Source organism: Taudactylus pleione, unplaced genomic scaffold, assembly GCF_031769625.1.
Source record: "Taudactylus pleione unplaced genomic scaffold, aTauple2 ptg000685l, whole genome shotgun sequence".
Taxonomy (NCBI): domain Eukaryota; kingdom Metazoa; phylum Chordata; class Amphibia; order Anura; family Myobatrachidae; genus Taudactylus; species Taudactylus pleione.
Window position 1 is genome coordinate 1,466,622 of NW_028285087.1, and position 21,685 is coordinate 1,488,306.

The window sequence follows — 21,685 nt, forward strand, 5'->3', positions numbered from 1 at the left end:
TGTGTGAGGGGGGAGCGTTGTGTGTGTATGGTTGGAGAGCTGAGTGAGAGGGGGAGAGCTGTGGGCGGGAACTCAGTGAATGAGAAGAGCTGTGTGTGTGAGGGGGGAGCGTTGTGTGTGTGTGTGGGTAGGAGAGCTGAGTGAGAGGGGGAGAGCTGTGGGCGGGATCTCAGTGAATGAGAAGAGCTGTGTGTGTGAGGGGGGAGCGTTGTGTGTGTGTGTGAGGGTAGGAGAGCTGAGTGAGGAAGAAGAGCTGCGTGTGTGGGTCTGTGTGAGGGGGGAGATCTGATTGAGGGTGGGAGAGCTGTGTGAGGAAGTTATACCCTGTATGTAATTATATATACATTAATATAGGACCCTGAGGCGGTATTTTGCCTAGGGCCCTGTGGGATCTTAATGCAGCTCTGGGACTGAGCAGAAGGGTGGAGGGTTGGAGCCATAGGCAAATACAAAGAGGGTCCCATCATCACATCCAGCTTCTCCTCTTTGCCTCCACTGAGCTGGGTCCCACTTCCCACCCTGGTCCTGACATCAGCCATTCTGGGTCGCACAGATTGAGCATCAGTCACACAGGAGGACAGAACATGGAGTCTGTGTCCATGCTGCTGAAGGGAGGCCTGAGCCGGGTGCTGCTGCTGAGAAACCAGGTCGCAGCGCGCGCATCACTGGGAAGAGCCTGTGCGATGAGTCTAGTGAGGTCACGTCTGACTGCTCTGATGCCACATGCTAATGATGGCACAATGTGTATAAGCAACACTACTGTGGCATAACATGAATAAGGGGCACTACTGTGTGGCATAACATGCAATGAGTGCATTACTGTGTACCATAATGTTAATAAGGGGCACTATTGTGTGGTATAACATGAATAATAGGCATTAGTGTGGAGTAACAAATAAAAGACACTACTGTGTAGCGTAATGTGAATTGGGGACACTATTGTGTAGCATGTGAATTTTGGGCACGTTATGTGGCTTAATTTGAATTGGAGGCAATATAATACAGTACATACAGTCAGGTCCATAAATATTGGGACATTGACAGAATTTTCATATTTTGGCCTCTATACACCACCACAATGGTTTTGAAATGAAACAAACAAGATGTGCTTTAACTGCAGACTTTCAGATTTAATTTGAGGGTAATTACATCCAAATCGGGTGAACGGTGTAGGAATTACAACAGTTTCAATATGTGCCTCCCACTTTTTAAGGGACCAAAAGTAATGGGACTATCAACTCAAAAGCTATTTCCTGAACAGGTGTGGGCTATTCCCTCATTATTTCATTATCAATTAAGCAGGTAAAAGGTCTGGAGTAGATTCTAGGTGTGACATTTGCATTTGGAATCAGTTGCTATCAACTCTCAATATGAGATCCAAAGAGCTGTCACTATCAGTGAAGCAAGCCATCATTAGGCTGAAAAATCAAAACAAACCCATCAGAGAGATAGCAAAAACATTAGGTGTGGCCAAATCAACTGTTTGGAACATTCTTAAAAAGAAAGAACACACCGGAGAGCTCAACTACACCAAAAGACCCGGAAGACCACGGAAACCAACAGTGGTGGATGACAAAATAATTATTTCCCCGGTGAAGAAAAACCCCTTCACAACAGTTGGCCAAATCAAGAACACTCTCCAGGAGGTAGATGTATATGTGTCAAAGTGAACAATCAAGAGAAGACATCACAAGAGTGAATATAGAGGGTTCACCACAAGATGCAAACCATTGGTGAGCCACAAAAACAGGAAGACCAGATTAGAGTTTGCCAAACAACATCTAAAAAAGCCATTACAGTTCTGGAACAACATCCTATGGACAGATGAGACAAAGATCAACTTGTACCAGAGTGATGGGAAGAGAAGAGAAGGAAAGGAACTGCTCATGATCCAAAACATACCACCTCATCAGTGAAGCATGGTGTTGGTAGTGTCATGGCGTGGGCATGTATGGCTGCCAATGGAACTGGTTCCCTTGTATTTATTGATGATGTGACTGCTGACAAAAGCAGCAGAATGAATTCTGAAGTGTTTCGGGCAATATTATATGCTCATATTCAGTCAAATACTTCAGAACTCATTGGACGGCGCTTCACAGTGCAGATGGACAATGACCCGAAGCATACTGCAAAAGCAACCAAAGAGTTTTTTAAGGCTAAAAAGTGGAATGTTATGCAATGGCCAAGTCAATCCCCTGACCTGAATCCGATTGAGCATGCATTTCACTTGATGAAGACAAAACTGAAGGGAAAATGCCCCAAGAACAAGTAGGAACTGAAGACATTTGCAGTAGAGGCCTGGCAGAGCATCACCAGGGATGAAACCCAGCGTCTGGTGATGTCTATGCGTTCCAGACTTCAGGCTGTAATTGCCTGCAAAGGATTTGCAACAAAGTATTAAAAAGTGAAAGTTAGATTTAGGATTGTTTAGTTTGTCCCATTACTTTTGGCCCCTTAAAATGTGGGAGGCACATATAGAAGCCGTTGTAATTTCTACACCGTTCACCTGATTTGGATGTAATTACCCTCAAATTAAATCTGAAAGTCTGCAGTTAAAGCACATCTTGTTTGTTTCATTTCAAAGCCATTGTGGTGGTGAATAGAGGCCAAAATATTTTAAAATTCTGTCAATGTCCCAATATTTATGGACCTGACTGTATAATGTAATATTGATTATATTAATGTTATATTACTTTTGTATATATTTTATTAGTGGAATTACATTAGTGGGTTGGAATATATCTAGCCCTCCATGCCATTAAACTGCCCCCAATATTTATTTTTCCTTTCCCTGTGATTCTCCTGCTACATGCTGGACACGCCCCCCACCTGGCACAATTGAGGGGGGGGGATGGTAGCACGCACATGCTCCAGGCAACACGGCTACACGCTACACCACTGCCTGCAGCACGTGGGCCATGTCGCATTGTAACCCAACGGTGCCGACGGGTTCAACAGTAGTACTATACACTAAAACTAACACACCGCCGCTGGCGCCTGTTAGTACATTCACTGACAATGAGTGTACTACCAGGCGGCGGTGTGTTTGTTTTAGCAGCCAATAAGAGTCAGACAGACTCTTATTGGCTGCTGAACCCAGGGCTGGCGCTCGCTCATGAGTTCCGCCTTCTTGGTCCCGCAGACGTCATGATGTCTCTCCCATAGTGCTGAGTGGGATGGGAGGAGCAGACGCTGGCAGGCGCAGGAGTGGTGATTTGGGTAAGTATAGTTTTGTGTTGTGTGTCTCTGTGTGTTTTATGTGTAAGGTGCACTACTACTGGAGGCACTGTATAAGGTGCACTACTACTGGAGGCACTGTATAAGGTGCACTACTACTGGAGGCACTGTATAAGGTGCACTACTACTGGAGGCACTGTATAAGGTGCACTACTACTGGGGGCACTGTATAAGGGGCACTACTGGGGACACTGTATAAGGGGCACTACTGGGGACACTGTATAAGGGGCACTACTGGGGACACTGTATAAGGGGCACTACTGGGGACACTGTATAAGGGGCACTACTGGGGACACTGTATAAGGGGCACTACTGGGGACACTGTATAAGGGGCACTACTGGGGACACTGTATAAGGGGCACTACTGGGGACACTGTATAAGGGGCACTACTGGGGACACTGTATAAGGGGCACTACTGGGGACACTGTATAAGGGGCACTACTGGGGACACTGTATAAGGGGCACTACTGGGGACACTGTATAAGGGGCACTACTGGGGACACTGTATAAGGGGCACTACTGGGGACACTGTATAAGGGGCACTACTGGGGACACTGTATAAGGGGCACTACTGGGGACACTGTATAAGGGGCACTACTGGGGACACTGTATAAGGGGCACTACTGGGGACACTGTATAAGGGGCACTACTGGGGACACTGTATAAGGGGCACTACTGGGGACACTGTATAAGGGGCACTACTGGGGACACTGTATAAGGGGCACTACTGGGGACACTGTATAAGGGGCACTACTGGGGACACTGTATAAGGGGCACTACTGGGGACACTGTATAAGGGGCACTACTGGGGACACTGTATAAGGGGCACTACTGGGGACACTGTATAAGGGGCACTACTGGGGACACTGTATAAGGGGCACTACTGGGGACACTGTATAAGGGGCACTACTGGGGACACTGTATAAGGGGCACTACTGGGGACACTGTATAAGGGGCACTACTGGGGACACTGTATAAGGGGCACTACTGGGGACACTGTATAAGGGGCACTACTGGGGACACTGTATAAGGGGCACTACTGGGGACACTGTATAAGGGGCACTACTGGGGACACTGTATAAGGGGCACTACTGGGGACACTGTATAAGGGGCACTACTGGGGACACTGTATAAGGGGCACTACTGGGGACACTGTATAAGGGGCACTACTGGGGACACTGTATAAGGGGCACTACTGGGGACACTGTATAAGGGGCACTACTGGGGACACTGTATAAGGGGCACTACTGGGGACACTGTATAAGGGGCACTACTGGGGACACTGTATAAGGGGCACTACTGGGGACACTGTATAAGGGGCACTACTGGGGACACTGTATAAGGGGCACTGTTGGGGGCACTGTATAAGGGGCACTACTGGGGAACTGTAAAAGGGGCACTACTAGAGGTACTGCATAAGGGGCACTACTAGGGGTACTGCATAAGGGGCACTACTAGGGGTACTGCATGAGGGGCACTACTAGGGGTACTGCATGAGGGGCACTACTAGGGGTACTGCATGAGGGGCACTACTAGGGGTACTGCATAAGGGGCACTACTAGGGGTACTGCATAAGGGGCACTACTAGGGGTACTGCATAAGGGGCACTACTAGGGGTACTGCATAAGGGGCACTACTAGGGGTACTGCATAAGGGGCACTACTAGGGGTACTGCATAAGGGGCATGACTGGAGGCACTGTATAAGGTGCACGACTGGGGGCACTGTATAAGGGGCACTACTGGAGGCACTGTATAAGGTGCATGACTGGGGGCACTGTATAAGGGGCACTACTGGGGGCACTGTATAAGCGGCACTACTGGAGGCACTGTATAAGGTGCATGACTGGGTGCACTGTATAAGGGGCACTACTGGGGGCACTGTATAAGGGGCACGACTGGGGGCACTGTATAAGGGGCACGACTGGGGGCACTGTATAAGGGGCACGACTGGGGGCACTGTATAAGGGGCACGACTGGGGGCACTGTATAAGGGGCACGACTGGGGGCACTGTATATGGGGCACTACTGGAGGCACTGTATAAGGGGCATGACTGGGGGCACTGTATAAGGGACACTACTGGGGGCACTGTATAAGGGGCACTACTAGGGGCACTGTATAAGGGGCACTACTAGGGGTACTGCATAAGGGGCACTACTGGGGGTACTGCATAAGGGGCACTACTGGGGGTACTGCATAAGGGGCACTACTGGGGGTACTGCATAAGGGGCACTACTGGGGGTACTGCATAAGGGGCACTACTGGGGGTACTGCATAAGGGGCACTACTGGGGGTACTGCATAAGGGGAACTACTGGGGACACTGCATAAGGGGAACTACTGGGGACACTGCATAAGGGGAACTACTGGGGACACTGTATAAGGGGAACTACTGGAGCACTATATAAGGGGCACTACTAGGGGTACTGCATAAGGGGCACTACTAGGGGCACTGCATAATTGGCACTGCTATTGGGGACACTGCATAAGGGGCACTTCTACAGTGAGCATTGCATTAGGGGCACTACTAATGGGGGCATTAAGGTGCATATGGAATGGAAAGGAATGTACCCAGAGTGATGAGAAACAGTGGTGTGTCATATTGGCATGCCCCCATTTTCCGTACCCCCTTGTGGCATGTAGCCACACACACTTTATTGGTGCACACAGTAGGGGAGGCACCATTATTCGTCTTGCAATGGGCACCCAATACCCTACTTAGCCACTGGTCAGGACATTTCTTTTTATATATTAAGATTAAGGGGTATATTTACTAAGGTGCGGGTTTTTAAAAGTGGTTTTGTTGCCCATAGCAACCAATCAGATTCTACTTAACATTTATCTAGCACCTTCTAGAAGGTAATAGCTAGAATCTGATTGGTTGCTATGGGCAACAAAACCACTTCTAAAATCCCACACCTTAGTAAATATACCCCTTTATGTCTTTTTTTTCACCCATGACCATTCTCCCAATCAGGCCACGCCCCCAAGGTCAGGGCACCAAAGGAGACTTTCGCCCTGAGCTCCGCAAAGTCTACCGGCCCTGGGTGTATGGGTGTATGGGTGTATGGGTGTATGGGTGTATGGGTGTATGGGTGTATGGTTGTTGGATATTGTTGTGAGCTTGCAGCAGTTTTTTGTTATACTGCCGCTCAGTGAAAGAAGAATTATTGCACAGGAGGCATGGGTGTTCATGGGTAACAGCAATTCTTACTGCTGCCCAATCCTTAGAGCAGGGGCGTATTTATAACGTGTGCAGGGTGTGCGTTGCACACGTGCCCCTGAATCCGAAGTACTGCTTCGGCTGTCGCAGCCCTGCACAAAACGCCTGGAAAATGGCCCCTGCGGCTTTTCCCAGCATTTTGCGCATGCGCAGTGGGGAATTTGCAGGTAAAATGGCGGCTGTGCCATTTTCCTGGTGATGCCTATGCGCATTAGACAGCTCCGGACAGTCCGCTGCCGGCGGGGGAGAGAGGAGGAGGGGGCTCCGGATGGGGAATGCACACGGGCCGCTTCCTCTCTTAATACACCCCTGCCTCTAAGGCCCCTTAGGGGTATAGAATCTTTAGACCCCTCTTTTCTAAATCCAGACGGGTCTCCTTCATGTCTATGAGGCAGAGTAGGACCCATTTACCGCAGAAGGAGCGCTACAGAAAGAATAAATAAATAGTGTCACATGGCTCCAGCCTTATGGCAGAATTTAATATTTGTTTTTAGGGGGGAAGGGGCAAAAAGGCTTTTAAAAAACCCCCTCCCCACTTTGATCTCTAAGCACGTGTGTGCTGTTGTATGTGCAGTTAGGACCCGTTTGTTTGTAGTAAATGGAGAAGCATTGCCCCCTGGAGACAGTTATAGTTCTGTCTCCGGCTAAGGCATACAGTCTGCACTGGAATGAGCTGTGATTAAATAATCATCTTTCATCTATATGGTGCCACAAGGTGTCTGCAGCACCGTATAGCTCTGTGATGTAGCGTATACATTCCACATGCCTCCTGTATTACATTTCTTACGTGGCGACACTGCAAGTGAGACACTAGAGTTACTATATGTGGAGTGAACTTTGTGGCTGGAGACTACATTGACCCTAGAATGTGTGTGCACCTGTGGAAAGGAAATTAGATTGTAAGCTCCACAGTAGCGGGCCATGATGTGCATGAATACTTGATCTAACTGTGCATCGCTGCAGGATAGGATGGCACATTGGGTCTCATTCAGACCTGGTCGCAAGCGCCGATGCACTTGCAAACCGGGTTGATGGTCCCCACAGAGCATGCGCACGACGGAGCCGGCTCCCTCGTGCGCATGCGCGAGACCCGGCTAGCGACGGGCGCTCCATTGCTAGGGGTCTCGTAGCAGACGGGGCGAGCTGTCGATGTTAAGTGACAGCTCGCCCCGTTTGCTGGGCGGGCCGGGAGCGTGCCCGGCCAAACGGAGGTGTTCCAGTCAGAACGCTTGCCGTTTGGGGGCGGCCCCACTGACATCATTGATGATGTCAGTGGGGAACTTCCTGCTCAAACAGAGCAGGAAGTTCCCTGGGGCTTACGAGAAACCCAGACCCAACCTTAGGGTCTGGTCGTAAGCCCCGATGGTCGCGATGGTGATGACCATCGCGACCATCACCTTGGTCGGTCGCTAGAGCTGTGGGTGGTAACCAGGCCCGCCAAGAGCCGTGGCGGGCCCCGGTAATAGGGGGCGTGGCCTAATCGCGGGAGGTGTGGCCACGCCCCCTTGGCGAGAGAAAAAAAGTTTTGCAGCGCCGTGAAGCCGGGCTGCGCGCTGGGGAGGGGGGGTGCTCTGAGCCCCCTCAGCCTGGCGCAAAGCCAGGGGGGGCACGATCAGTGTGATCGCTCCCCCCCACAGGCATAGGAGACTGCTGTGGCTGCTGTCTCCAACTGCGGCTCAGAACACGCTGTGTGCTGAGCTGCTGTGAGGGGGGGAGCGGCGCCGGACCCGGGCCCCCGCCGGGCCCCTCAGGAAGCCCGGGCCCGGGTAATCTGTACCCCCCCCCTCTCGGCGCCCCTGGTGGTAACCCACGGCCTAGCGATCGACCAGAAGGCAGTACTTAAAAAAGTAAGTGGCTGCCCTCATTCAGAGCGATCGCTTGCAGCAAGCGATCGCTCTGAATGAGGTCCATTGTCTTTAAACTTATCTTAAAATAATAAATGACAGATACTTTATCTCTAGTTTCAGCCAGTTTTTCTGGCACTTGTTTATAAATGTGATATTCCCTTATAGAATAGGAGATTGATTTATCTGCATTATAAAGTTAGTTTAGTCCATTTAATAGATACTCCCTATGACTTTTCATGTACTTACTTCAATCTCCAGATCATAAGGGTCACACGTGAACCATCGACGCCAAACCCTCAGAACGCTATGAGTATCGTTGCGACTTAACTTGATGAGGTCATAGTCCTGTGACTCGTCTTTTACTGGTGGCCAGTCGTCGTCTGTGTGAGCATCCTGCATTGTGTTAGAGAGGCAGAAACAGAGAGGGATGATAGAGGGAGGGATGAGCACGTCTGTGACATCCTAATGCCAACTATCAATATCTTACAGAGTGTTCAAGAATCCTCAAACTGAGATAAGACATAACTGTACGGCAGGGGCTTAATTAACAATATGCGGGAATGTGCCGTAACCCTGGGCAACCAATCAGAATACAGCTGTAATATTTCCAGCAGTTAAGTAGATAACTTAAATCTGATTAGTGTCTATTTTGAACAGAACTTTGGGGGTCATTCAGACCCACTCGCAAGCGGCAGTACGCTCACAAGTGGGTCGATGTTCCCCACTGCGCATGCGCACGACAGAGGGAGCTCCGTCGTGCGCATGCGTGAAACCCGGACTGCGACAGCCAAGCTGTCGCTCCGGGTCTCGCACCAAAGGGGGCGTGCTGTCGATGGTGACTGACAGCACGCCCCCTTTGGTGGGCGTGCCGGGGGCGTGCCGGCCAGACGGAGGCGTTCCCATGGGAACGCCTACCGTCTGAAGCTGGCCCCACTGACATCACTAGTGATGTCAGTGGGAGTGATTTTGGCTCTGATAGAGCCAAAATCATTCCAGGGCTTGTGGCTGGGAGACCCTACCGCAGAGGCTCCGTTGCAAGTCCGATGGTCGCGATGGTCAAGACCATCGCGACCATCTTTTTGGATGCTCGTATATGCTGTGGGTGGTGACCCACAGCTATACGAGCGTCCAGGAGGACGCTCCATTTTAATGGAGGAGGGCCCTGATTCAGAGCGAGCGCTCTGGTCAGAGCGTCCGGCTCTGAATCAGGGCCTTTGTGCGTGTTATACCACGTCACTAAGAAAAAACAGGCAAAATGTGGCGCTCCAGCTGTTGTAGAACTACAATCTCCAGCATGTTCCTTCAGTGTGTAGGTCAAAGAGGCAAAGTTTTTCTACATTTGTTGTAGAGGCAAAGGCTGATTCAGAAAGCGACATAAATAACACTGAGACGTGGATAATTACTAACTATTATAAAATTCATAACACTGACACGTGGCTAATTACTAACTGGTATAACATCCATAACACTGAGACATGGCTTATTACTAACTGTATAACATCCATAACACTGAGACGTGGCTTATTACTAACTGGTATAACATCCATAACACTGAGACGTGGCTAATTACTAACTGGTACAACATCCATAACACTGAGACATGGCTTATTACTAACTGGTACAACATCCATAATACTGACACGTGGATTACTACTAACTGGTATAACATCCATAACACTGAGACGTGGCTTATTACTAACTGGTATAACATCCATAACACTGAGACGTGGCTAATTACTAACTGGTATAACATCCATAACACTGAGACGTGGCTTATTACTAACTGGTATAACATCCATAACACTGAGACGTGGCTTATTACTAACTGGTACAACATCCATAACACTGAGACATGGCTTATTACTAACTGGTACAACATCCATAACACTGAGACGTGGCTAATTACTAACTGGTACAACATCCATAACACTGAGACGTGGCTAATTACTAACTGGTACAACATCCATAACACTGAGACGTGGCTAATTACTAACTGGTACAACATCCATAACACTGAGACGTGGCTAATTACTAACTGGTATAACATCCATAACACTGAGACGTGGCTTATTACTAACTGGTATAACATCCATAACACTGACACGTGGCTTATTACTAACTGGTATAACATCCATAACACTGACACGTGGCTTATTACTAACTGGTATAACATCCATAACACTGAGACATGGCTTATTACTAACTGGTATAACATCCATAACACTGAGACGTGGCTAATTACTAACTGTATAACATCCATAACACTGAGACGTGGCTAATTACTAACTGGTATAACATCCATAACACTGAGACGTGGCTAATTACTAACTGTATAACATCCATAACACTGAGAGGTGGCTAATTACTAACTGGTATAACATCCATAACACTGAGACGTGGCTAATTACTAACTGTATAACATCCATAACACTGAGACGTGGCTAATTACTAACTGGTATAACATCCATAACACTGAGACGTGGCTTATTACTAACTGGTATAACATCCATAACACTGAGACGTGGCTTATTACTAACTGTATAACATCCATAACACTGAGACATGGCTTATTACTAACTGTATAACATCCATAACACTGAGACATGGCTTATTACTAACTGGTATAACATCCATAACACTGAGACATGGCTTATTACTAACTGGTATAACATCCATAACACTGAGATGTGGCTAATTACTAACTGGTACAACATCCATAACACTGACACGTGGCTTATTACTAACTGGTATAACATCCATAACACTGAGACGTGGCTAATTACTAACTGGTATAACATCCATAACACTGAGACATGGCTTATTACTAACTGGTATAACATCCATAACACTGAGACGTGGCTTATTACTAACTGGTATAACATCCATAACACTGAGACGTGGCTTATTACTATCATTTACATTTCCACATACCTGTCCCACATCATTTACACCTCCACATACCTGTCTCACATCATTTACACCTCCACATATCTGTCCTACATAATTCACACCTCCACATACCTGTCCTACATCATTTACACCTCCACATACCTGTCCCACATCATTTACACCTCCACATACCTCTCCCACATCATTTACACCTCCACATATCTGTCCTACATAATTCACACCTCCACATATCTGTCCTACATAATTTACATCTCCACATACCAGTCCTTCATCACTTACACGCTCACATACCTGTCCCCATCATTTACACCTCCACATATCTGTCCCACATGATTTACACCTCCACATACCAGTCCTTCATCACTTACATCTCTACATACCTGTCCCACATCATTTCCACCTCCACATACCTGTCCCACACTATTTCCACCTCCACATACCTATCCCCCATCATTTCCACCTCCACATACCTGTCCCACATCATTTACACTTCCACATACCTGTCCCACATCATTTAACCCATTATTGAGCTTTTAGAGATATTCACCTAAAAACGGACATGACTATATTGGCAAATGATGCTATTTAAATACTTACAAGTGCATGATTATTAATTGGGAGGGATGTACAAGAGTTTCTGCACTGTGTCCCAACATGTTTACCTTAAAATAAAGATGTACCCTACCTTTTCACATACTGAGGGGGGAGCGCACAAAAAAATGTGAATTTGCTGGGAAACTGCAATGCGATTTTGGAATTGAATTCACTGTGCCGATTCGCTGTAAAAACGGCTTGCAGGACTCAACTTGCTCCTAATTGAATTGCCCCCATATTATTAATGGCAGACTCACATAGAAAAATGCTTCTTTATGTTCATTCCAGCCGCCCACTGCAAAGTCCGTCTTATTCAGGGATCCATCAGGGCTCAGACCCAAAGCCAGCCACGATGCTATGGGTGTCTGTATCTCCATAACAATCTCCTGGATCTCTCTGTCATATCCCCATTGTAAAAGAATAACATGTTCACTTTTAGAAGACGTCAACTCTCGGGAAAAGGGTAAATCGAGAGGCCCCTGTGACCCTAGGACGGGGAGGACCCCAGTCAGCAGCAGCCAAACGTTCCCCCACATGGAAGCTTTCCTTGTCTTCATGGTGAGGAGTCCTAGCTGGGGCAGCGTACAGTATGGTGATGCATTGTGCTCAGATTAAGCATGGGAGAAAGTATTGAATTTTATAAGATAATACAGGAGGTGTCTCTTACAGGAACTTATTCCTGTTTCTTGTATTGGTGTTATTGAATAGCAGGGTTAACTTATCTTATCGAGTCTTTACGGTACAGATAATATTGTATTCAGGTAACAAAAGGAGAGGTCTAAGCAGCAATTTTCCACCCATTGCCAAGAATTATATAAGAGTTAAATCAGCTTTTTTTTGTATTGACAATAGAACATTTCACTGGAGTGACATCTTATATCTATTAGGATGGTGGGACAGTCCTATCAGTGTGTACACAGAATGTCTATCATAGATATCTATCAGTGTGTACATCCAATGTCTATCATAGATATCTATCAGTGTGTACACCCAATGTCTATAATAGGTATCTATCAGTGTGTACACCCAATGTCTATCATACATATTGTCACACTGGGAGGCGGGTTTTTGAAACCCGAGGTCTGAGGCTGCGGGAGGAGGCGAAGGCGAGGGGCCTGGACATATGATCTCCGCATCCACAAGTCTTGGTCGTTGGCTAGACCTAGTCAATGGTGCGGAGTCTAACTCACAAGGAGGTGTTCGCCAGTGACTTGGTGACCAAGGCCTGCAGGGAAAAGAGGATCAAAACACCCGTCGCCCAAGGGTAATGCCTGGAATAGGCACGTGGGGAGTGGGATAGAACTCCTGGCTGGAGAAAGGCACTTGAGGTGCTGGCTAGAGAAGTGTGGAGATTTATTGGTAGGCTGAGGTAACAGCTGGATATCCCACGAAGTATATACCGGATTGCCGGCTGGAGATCATGCACTAGGGTGCAATGAGACAAAGGGTTAACCTGCACACAGGCTGTGATGGTGAAAGCACTGCGATGAGATGAAGGGTTAACTTGCAAACAGGCTGTGATGGTAAAAGCTCTGCGATGAGATGAAGGGTTAACCGGCACACAGGCTGTGATGGTGAAAGCACTGCGATGAGATGAAGGGTTAACTTGCAAACAGGCTGTGTTGGTAAAAGCTCTGCGATGAGATGAAGGGTTAACTTGCACACAGGCTGTGATGGTAAAAGCACTGAGGTGAGATGAAGGGTTAACTTGCACACAAGCTGTGATGGTAAAGGCTCTGCGATGAGATGGAGGGTTAACTTGCACACAGGCTGTTGATTTGTAAAGGCACTGTGGTGAGATGGAGTTTAAACTTGCACACAGGCTGTTGATTAGTAAAGGCACTGTGGTGAGATGGAGTTTAAACTTGCACACAGGCTGTTGATTAGTAAAGGCACTGTGGTTAGATAGCTCAGAAGCTCTGGAAGAAACACACTGGAAGCACGGGAACCTGGAACGAGACTCCTCTAGTTACACTAGCGGCGACAATGATTGTTCAGGCAACTACCTGGAGCACAGGAGCCGGATATATACCCCTGGAAAGAAGAAAAAGAAGGAGGATTTAACCCCCTATTGTACCTCAGCACACTGAATAATACCTGCAACAATATATGAAGACTATATGGTCATAGAAATTCAGAGATATTAGTTGCATGCATTTGCAAATACATGGGAGGCTGCTGGGCCACGTCACGGCTTCTCTGTTACCAGCAGTCCCTAACACTAAGGGGTTCACGTCGGGGCGCAGTGCACCCCAAAAAACATCCAGCCCAGGACCCCCCCAGGGCATCACACGAAAATGGAAAAAGAGTGACAGTGCAGTGTAAAGTATAGCTGTGTGTGAGTAATCATTAAGTGTGGAATGAGAGGTTAAAATATATGTGAAAAAATACATGAATAATAAACAAACATAAAAGGTGATGTGAAAAGCAACTATGTGTATTAAGTGGTGATGCCCTGAGGAGGCCCAGCCAGACCAGTCCCGGGGGCCCTACGCCCAAACGCTCACCCCAAATGTAAAATATACCAATTATAAGGCCTCATGATAAAGGCACATATATAATTTTGTCAAATGTAAGGCCTCATGATAAAGGCACATACATAAATGCATCCAAATTGAGAGCCAGCTTACCTGGGAGTCACCCCTGGGAACTCCAACTAGCACTACTAGAACCAGCATGCCCTACTAATGCTGGCTCCTTCATGCAACTCATAACAAACAAACAAAAATGGCAGCTGCTCAATCAATCTAGCAGTACTAATCAGGTACATATATTTTAACCTCTCATTCCACACTTAATGATTACTCACACACAGCTATACTTTACTGCGCCCCGACGTGAACCCCTTAGGTATTATTCAGTGTGCTGAGGTACAATAGGGGGTTAAATCCTCCTTCTTTTTCTACTTAGTATGACCCCTCCCTTTCATGCACCTGATTAGTACTGCTAGATTGATTGAGCAGCTGCCATTTTTGTTTGTTTGTTATGAGTTGCATGAAGGAGCCAGCATTAGTAGGGCATGCTGGTTCTAGTAGTGCTAGTTGGAGTTCCCAGGGGTGACTCCCAGGTAAGCTGGCTCTCAATTTGGATGCATTTATGTATGTGCCTTTATCATGAGGCCTTACATTTGACAAAATTATATATGTGCCTTTATCATGAGGCCTTATAATTGGTATATTTTACATTTGGGGTGAGCGTTTGGGCGTAGGGCCCCCGGGACTGGTCTGGCTGGGCCTCCTCAGGGCATCACCACTTAATACACATAGTTGCTTTTCACATCACCTTTTATGTTTGTTTATTATTCATGTATTTTTTCACATATATTTTAACCTCTCATTCCACACTTAATGATTACTCACACACAGCTATACTTTACACTGCACTGTCACTCTTTTTCCATTTTCGTGTGATGCCCTGGGGGGGTCCTGGGCTGGACGTTTTTTGGGGTGCACTGCGCCCCGACGTGAACCCCTTAGTGTTAGGGACTGCTGGTAACAGAGAAGCCGTGATGTGGCCCAGCAGCCTCCCATGTATTTGCAAATGCATGCAACTAATATCTCTGAATTTCTATGACCATATAGTCTTCATATATTGTTGCAGGTATTATTCAGTGTGCTGAGGTACAATAGGGGGTTAAATCCTCCTTCTTTTTCTACTTAGTATGACCCCTCCCTTTCATGCACCTGATTAGTGCTAGATTGATTGAGCAGCTGCCATTTTTGTTTGTTTATATACCCCTGGAAGCCTGCTGATAGGCCCACAGCATCAGCTGACCAGCCGGGCCACTCAGGGAAGGAAGTACTGACATAGGGAATGTGTCATGGCGGCGCCCTTGATGGAAACTGCGATCCCCGCTCACCGTGTTGCCTGACACCACAGCTACAGGGTGAATGCTCAGCTCCTCCCATGTCGCCGCGCCAGCCGCCCGACTGCCCGGGAAGTCAGAGGAAGGGACGGCCGATCCCCGGCTGAACTCTGACACATATATATCAGTGTGTACATCCAATGTCTATGATAGGTATCTATCAGTGTGTACACCCAATGTCTATGATAGGTATCTATCAGTGTGTACACCCAATGTCTATCATAGGTATCTATCAGTGTGTACACCCAATATCTATCATAGATATCTATCAGTGTGTACACCCAATGTCTATCATATATATCTATCAGTGTATACACCCAATGTCTATGATAGATATCTATCAGTGTATACACCCAATGTCTATCATAGATATCTATCACTGTGTACACCCAATGTCTATCATAGGTATCTATCAGAGGGGGTCATTCAGACCCGCTCGCGAGGGAAGTTCGGTCGCAAGCGGGTCGATGTTTGGCAAATGCGCATGCGCACGATGGAGGGAGCTCCGTCGTGCGCATGCGCAAGACCCGGCGAGCGACGAGAAATATGTCGCTCTGGGTCTCGCAACAAAGGGGGCGTGCTGTCGATGGTGAGTGACAGCACGCCCCCTTTGGTGGGCGTGTCGGGGGCGTGGCTGCCAGATGGAGGCGTTCCCATGGGAACGCCTACCGTCTGAGTCTGGCCCCACTGACATCAGTAGTGATGTCAGTGCGAGTGATTTTGGCTCTGATAGAGCCAAAATCACTCCTGGGCTTGCGGAAGCGAGACCCTACCGCAGGGTCTCGTCGCAAGCTCGATGATCGCGATGGTCTTTGACCATCGCGACCATCATCATGGACGCTCGCATAAGCTGTGGGTGGTAACCCACAGCTATGCGAGCATCCAAAAGGCCGCTCCACATTTAAATAGGACGGCCCTGGTTCAGAGCGAGCGCTCTGGTCAGAGCGTTCAGCTCTGAATCAGGCCCAGTGTGTACACCTAATGTCTATCATAGATATCTATCAGTGTGTACACCCAATGTCTATCATAGGTATCTATCAGTGTGTACACCCAATGTCTATCATAGATATCTATCAGTGTGTACACCCAATGTCTATCATAGATATCTATCAGTGTGTACACCCAATGTCTATCATATATAAGTGTGCACACCCAATGTCTATCATAGATATCTATCAGTGTGTACACCCAATGTCTGTCATATATATCTATCCTATAAAAGCTGCATTTTTTAGCTGGATGGGGGTCTTCGCAATAATAAAATGTTGATATCCCGATCTTATATTGATTTAAACTAGAGATTAACATTTTATATATTAATTCTTCTCTTCTTCTTAGAGGCACAGTTGTCTGCAGCTTTTTCATGATCATTGGACCTGATTCAGCAGTGGACTCAGGTGCACTGCTGATCGCAGATTCCCGATTATCGGGAATCTGCGCGTGCATAGGACCCGTTCTGCAAGTGTTCTGCATGGTCCGTCGCAGTGCTGGGAATGACAAATGCAGCAGGGGTGTCATACAGGGGTTGTCATACACCTCCTGCTGCATTTGCATTATTGAAAGGATGAAATTGCAAAGCTGCCTGCGTACAGCTTTGCAATTACGATCCATGCTGAATCAGGTCCATTGTCCCTCTAGTGAAATCAGCATCAGATTAACAATGCCCAGATATTGCCCAATTGTTTTTGGACACAAATAATTTTTTTTAACAACGCCCAGCTACTGCACCACCTGCTGGCTACACATATGGCCCAGTAACACACAACACGCGGCCGCGAAAACGCAGAAAGTAGACGCAGGCTGTCTGTCCATTTTCTTCACTTTTCAATGGCAACGATTCACCCTGTCTTTTAGACTAGGGAGGAATCTGCTCTGCCCTCCAATCGGATCCTGTATTTACATATGTATTTATGCATGTGTGTACACATGTATATGTACATATATAGAATGATTATTTAGCATGCACACACTACGTATAACAAGAGATATGGTAAGAACTTACCTTTGTTATCTCTGTTTCTACGAAGTCCATAGGGTCCATAGGGTTGACCTTGGGGTATAGCTGGATCTGGATCCACGGCACCACACAGTTAAAGCTTTAGCTGCTCCCAGGATGCACTTGGGTCCGTCCTCCTTTATACCCCGCCCCCGAGCCACAGGCACCTCAGTTGGTAAGCAGCCAAGGCCGGAGGAGGACACGAAACAGAGAGAAGGAAGACTGGAACACACAAGAAACCATACTCACAGAAATGGGAGACGGGAAACCGGTGACCAGCCACACAGCCCATTTGAAGCCAGGTGCGTCAGGGCGGGCGTCCTGTGAACCCTATGGACTTCGTAGAAACAGAGATAACAAAGATAAGTTCTTACCATATCTCTTGTTTTCTACTTCAGGGTCCATAGGGGGTCCACAGGGTTGACCTTGGGGATGTCCCAAAGCGGTTCAACTAAGGGCGGGGACGCTCCTGTGCAGAAAGGAGAATCCTGCGCCCGAAGGAGGCATCCTGAGAGGCAAAAGTGTCAAACGCATAAAACCTCAAAAACGTCTGAATGGAAGACCAAGTGGCTGCCTTGCACAGCTGAACAGCGGAGGCACCACGTCTAGCAGCCCAAGAAGGACCCACAGACCGAGTGGAATGAGCCTTAACAGAGGCTGGAACAGGTAAACGTTCCTGTATATAAGCCTCCCTAATAACAGAACAAAGCCAATGGGCTAAACCCCTCTTATGAAAACCAAAGAGGACAAACAAAGAATCGGACCTTCTAACAGAAGCAGTCCAATGAACATAAATTCTGAGAGCACGGACAACGTCCAACGAAGCCTCGCCAGCTGTAAGATCAGGGGACTGAAAAGCTGGCACCACCAGTTCCTGATTGATGTGGAACTTAGAGACAACTTTAGGCAAAAACTCAGGACAACTGCGAAGCACTGCTCTGTCCTGGTGAAAAATTAAGAAGGGGGGACTACAGGAAAGAGCCCCCAACTCAGATACCCTCCTGGCCGAAGCAATTGCCAGGAGAAACATAGCCTTCAGTGTTAACCACTTGAGTTCAACCGACTCAAGAGGTTCAAAAGGAGGTCCCTGCAGGACCCGAAGAACCACCGCCAAGTCCCACGGAGCCACTGGAGGCACAAAGGGAGGCTGGATTCTAAGAACACCCTGGAAAAAGGTGTGAACGTCAGGCAGTGTAGCGATTCTATGTTGGAACCACAGAGACAGAGCCGATACATGAACCTTCAGGGAAGCAAGTCGTAAGCCCAGGTCAAGACCTGACTGCAGAAATGCCAAAATCCTAGAAACCCTGAACACCTGAGGATCAAAGTTTCTGGACTCACACCACTGAAAGTAAGTGTGCCACACTCTGTGATAAATCCGTGCAGAGGCAGGTTTACACGCCCTCAGCATGGCACTGATGACAGAGCTTGAAAAGCCCTGGGACGTTAAGACGGCTGTCTCAAGAGCTACGCCGTCAAAGACAGCCGACCCAGATCTGGGTAAAGGCAAGGCCCCGGAGACAGCAGGTCCCGACGCTTAGGCAGAAGGAACAAGCTCCTGAGATCGGAGTACCAAGGACGTCTGGGCCACGCTGGAGCCACCAGCAGAAACGTGCCCCCGTCCTGTTTGATTTTTCTTAGTACCCGAGGTAGCAGGGAGGTCGGAGGGAACAGGTACGCTAGGTGAAATGTCCATTTCACCGACAGCACATCCACCAGGCTTGCGCCTGCGTCCCTTGTCCTTGAGCCGTACATGGGTAACTTGTAATTGTGACTGGAGGCCATCTGGTCTAACTCCGACAGTCCCCATTTGTCCACGAGAAGTTGAAACACCTCTGGGTGAAGCGACCATTCCCCGTGATGCACGTCGTGACAGCTGAGGAAGTCTGCCTCCCAATTGAGGACTCCCGGGATGAAGACTGCCGAGATTGCTGGAAGGTGGCACTCCGCCCAAGCCAGGATCTGAGACACCTCCGACATCGCAGCTCGACTGCGAGTTCCTCCCTGGTGATTGATGTACGCCACCATGGTGGTGTTGTCGGATTGCACCTGAACTGCCCTTCCGTGAAGAGCGGTGCCTGACGACAACAGAGCCCTGTACATGGCCAGCAGCTCCAGCACGTTTATGGGAAGAACTGCTTCCTCTGCAGACCAACAGTCCTGAAGGGACAATGAGCCGGTCACTGCCCCCCAACCTCGGAGATTGGCATCTGTTGTGAGCAGAACCCAGTCCGGGATCCAAAAGGGGCAACCCTTGATGAGATGAGCTGGCTGAAGCCACCAAGCTAGAGACTGGCGCACTTCCGAGGACAAGACCAGCGTCTGGGATCGGATCCGGTGAGGTAACCCGTTCCATTCCAATAGAATATGCCCTTGCAGGGGCCTGGAATGGAACTGGGCAAATTCCACCATGTCAAATGCCGACACCATGGACCCTAGGACTCTCATGGACGAGTGGACCGACACCCTGGCACTGCCCAGGCAACTGTCTATCTGCAGTTGTAGGGAGGACACCTTTTCCAGAGTCAGGAAAATCCTTTGCTGACGAGAATCCAGAAGGGCTCCCAAATGAACCATCCGTTGTGATGGGATCAGAGATGACTTCTTCCAATTTATCAACCACCCGTGTGCCTGAAGACAAGCAATGGTCAGGAGGAGATGTCGAAGAAGTACCTCCAGGGAGCTCAGCAGCAGAAGATTGTCCAGATACGGCAGCAGCCGTATACCCTGGCCCCGAAGGTGGGTGGCCATAATAGCCATCACCTTGGTGAACACCCTCGGAGCCGTGGAAAGGCCAAAAGGCAACGCCCGAAACTGGTAGTGATGTTGCAGGATAGCAAACCTCAGATACCGCTGGTGTGCAGGTGCTATGGGCACGTGGAGATAGGCGTCCTGGATATCCAGGGAGACCATGTAATCCCCGGGTTCCATCACCAGAATGAGGAACGTGATGTTTCCATCCTGAATTTGGGAACCCTGAGGTATTTGTTCAGAGACTTCAAATTCAGGATAGGGCGATGAGAACCATTGGGCTTCTGTACCAGAAACAGAATATAATAGTACCCCGTCCCCATTGAGACTGCGGAACGGGAGCAATGACCCCTGCTTGTAGCAAGTATTCTATAGCTACCTGAATCTGGGAAGCTTTGGTCTTGTCCAGAGAAGGACTCGTGCAAGAAAACTGGTGGGGCGGCCTGAGCCGAAAGGACAGGGCGTACCCCTGAGAGACTACTTCTCGAACCCAGGCATCCGTGGTGGTATTGTGCCAGCACTGGGCGAATTGGCGAAGTCGGCCTCCCACTCGGAGATCCCCCAGAGGGAGGCCCGTCCCATCAGGCAGTAGGTTTATCCTGTTTGGAAGAAGGGCGCTGAGCACTCCATGCCTGTTTCTTGGGCTTGGGTGCGGCCTTGGTCGCTAAATGTCTTGGGAAGGACTGACCCTTGGCCTTACCTTGAACCCGAAAGGACCGAAAGGCAAAGCTCCTTAACTTGGTCGGCGCTGAAGCCGAAGAAAGGAAGGCAGACTTGGATTTAGCCAAAGTATCTACTATATTGTCCAAGTCCAGACCAAATAGTAACTCTCCATTAAAAGGCAAGGCCTCCAGACCCTTTTTAGAGTCCATATCTGCTCGCCACGACCTCAGCCACAAGGACCGACGAGTAGACACAGCTGCAGCCGAAACCCTAGAGGTCAGCAGGCTAGCATCCAACGATGCTTCCCCTATATAGGAAGCAGCATCCCTCATTTGCCCAATTAATGCTCTCTGGATATCCGGAGCATCTTCCGGAAATGAATCCTCCAAAGCGTTAGCCCAGCTCTCAATGGCTTTAGCCACCCATGAGATGGCCATGGACGGGCGCGCCACCGCCCCTGAAAGGGGGTAAATGGATTTCAAACAGATCTCTACCTTCCTGTCTGTGGGATCCTTTAAGGAGGAGATAGACGGCAACGGTAGCGTAGCGCTCTTAATCAAACGCGTGACATGGGAATCCACGGCTGGTGGGGTCTCCCAC

The 21,685-nt window shown here is 48.4% G+C and overlaps 1 protein-coding gene across 1 annotated transcript in view; it reads right to left on the reverse strand.

The window, feature by feature from the left end:
• The window catches only part of LOC148477852 (putative DBH-like monooxygenase protein 2), a 61,723-nt gene extending 49,356 nt beyond the window's left edge, over positions 1–12,367 (reverse strand). The window contains exons 1-2 of the mRNA XM_088456067.1: positions 12,068–12,367; positions 8,553–8,699 (exon numbers count right to left, since the gene is read on the reverse strand). Coding sequence (XP_088312193.1) covers positions 8,553–8,699; positions 12,068–12,367 — 447 coding nt within the window. The remainder of the gene's footprint in view (positions 1–8,552; positions 8,700–12,067) is intronic.
• Positions 12,368–21,685: the final 9,318 nt, after the last annotated feature.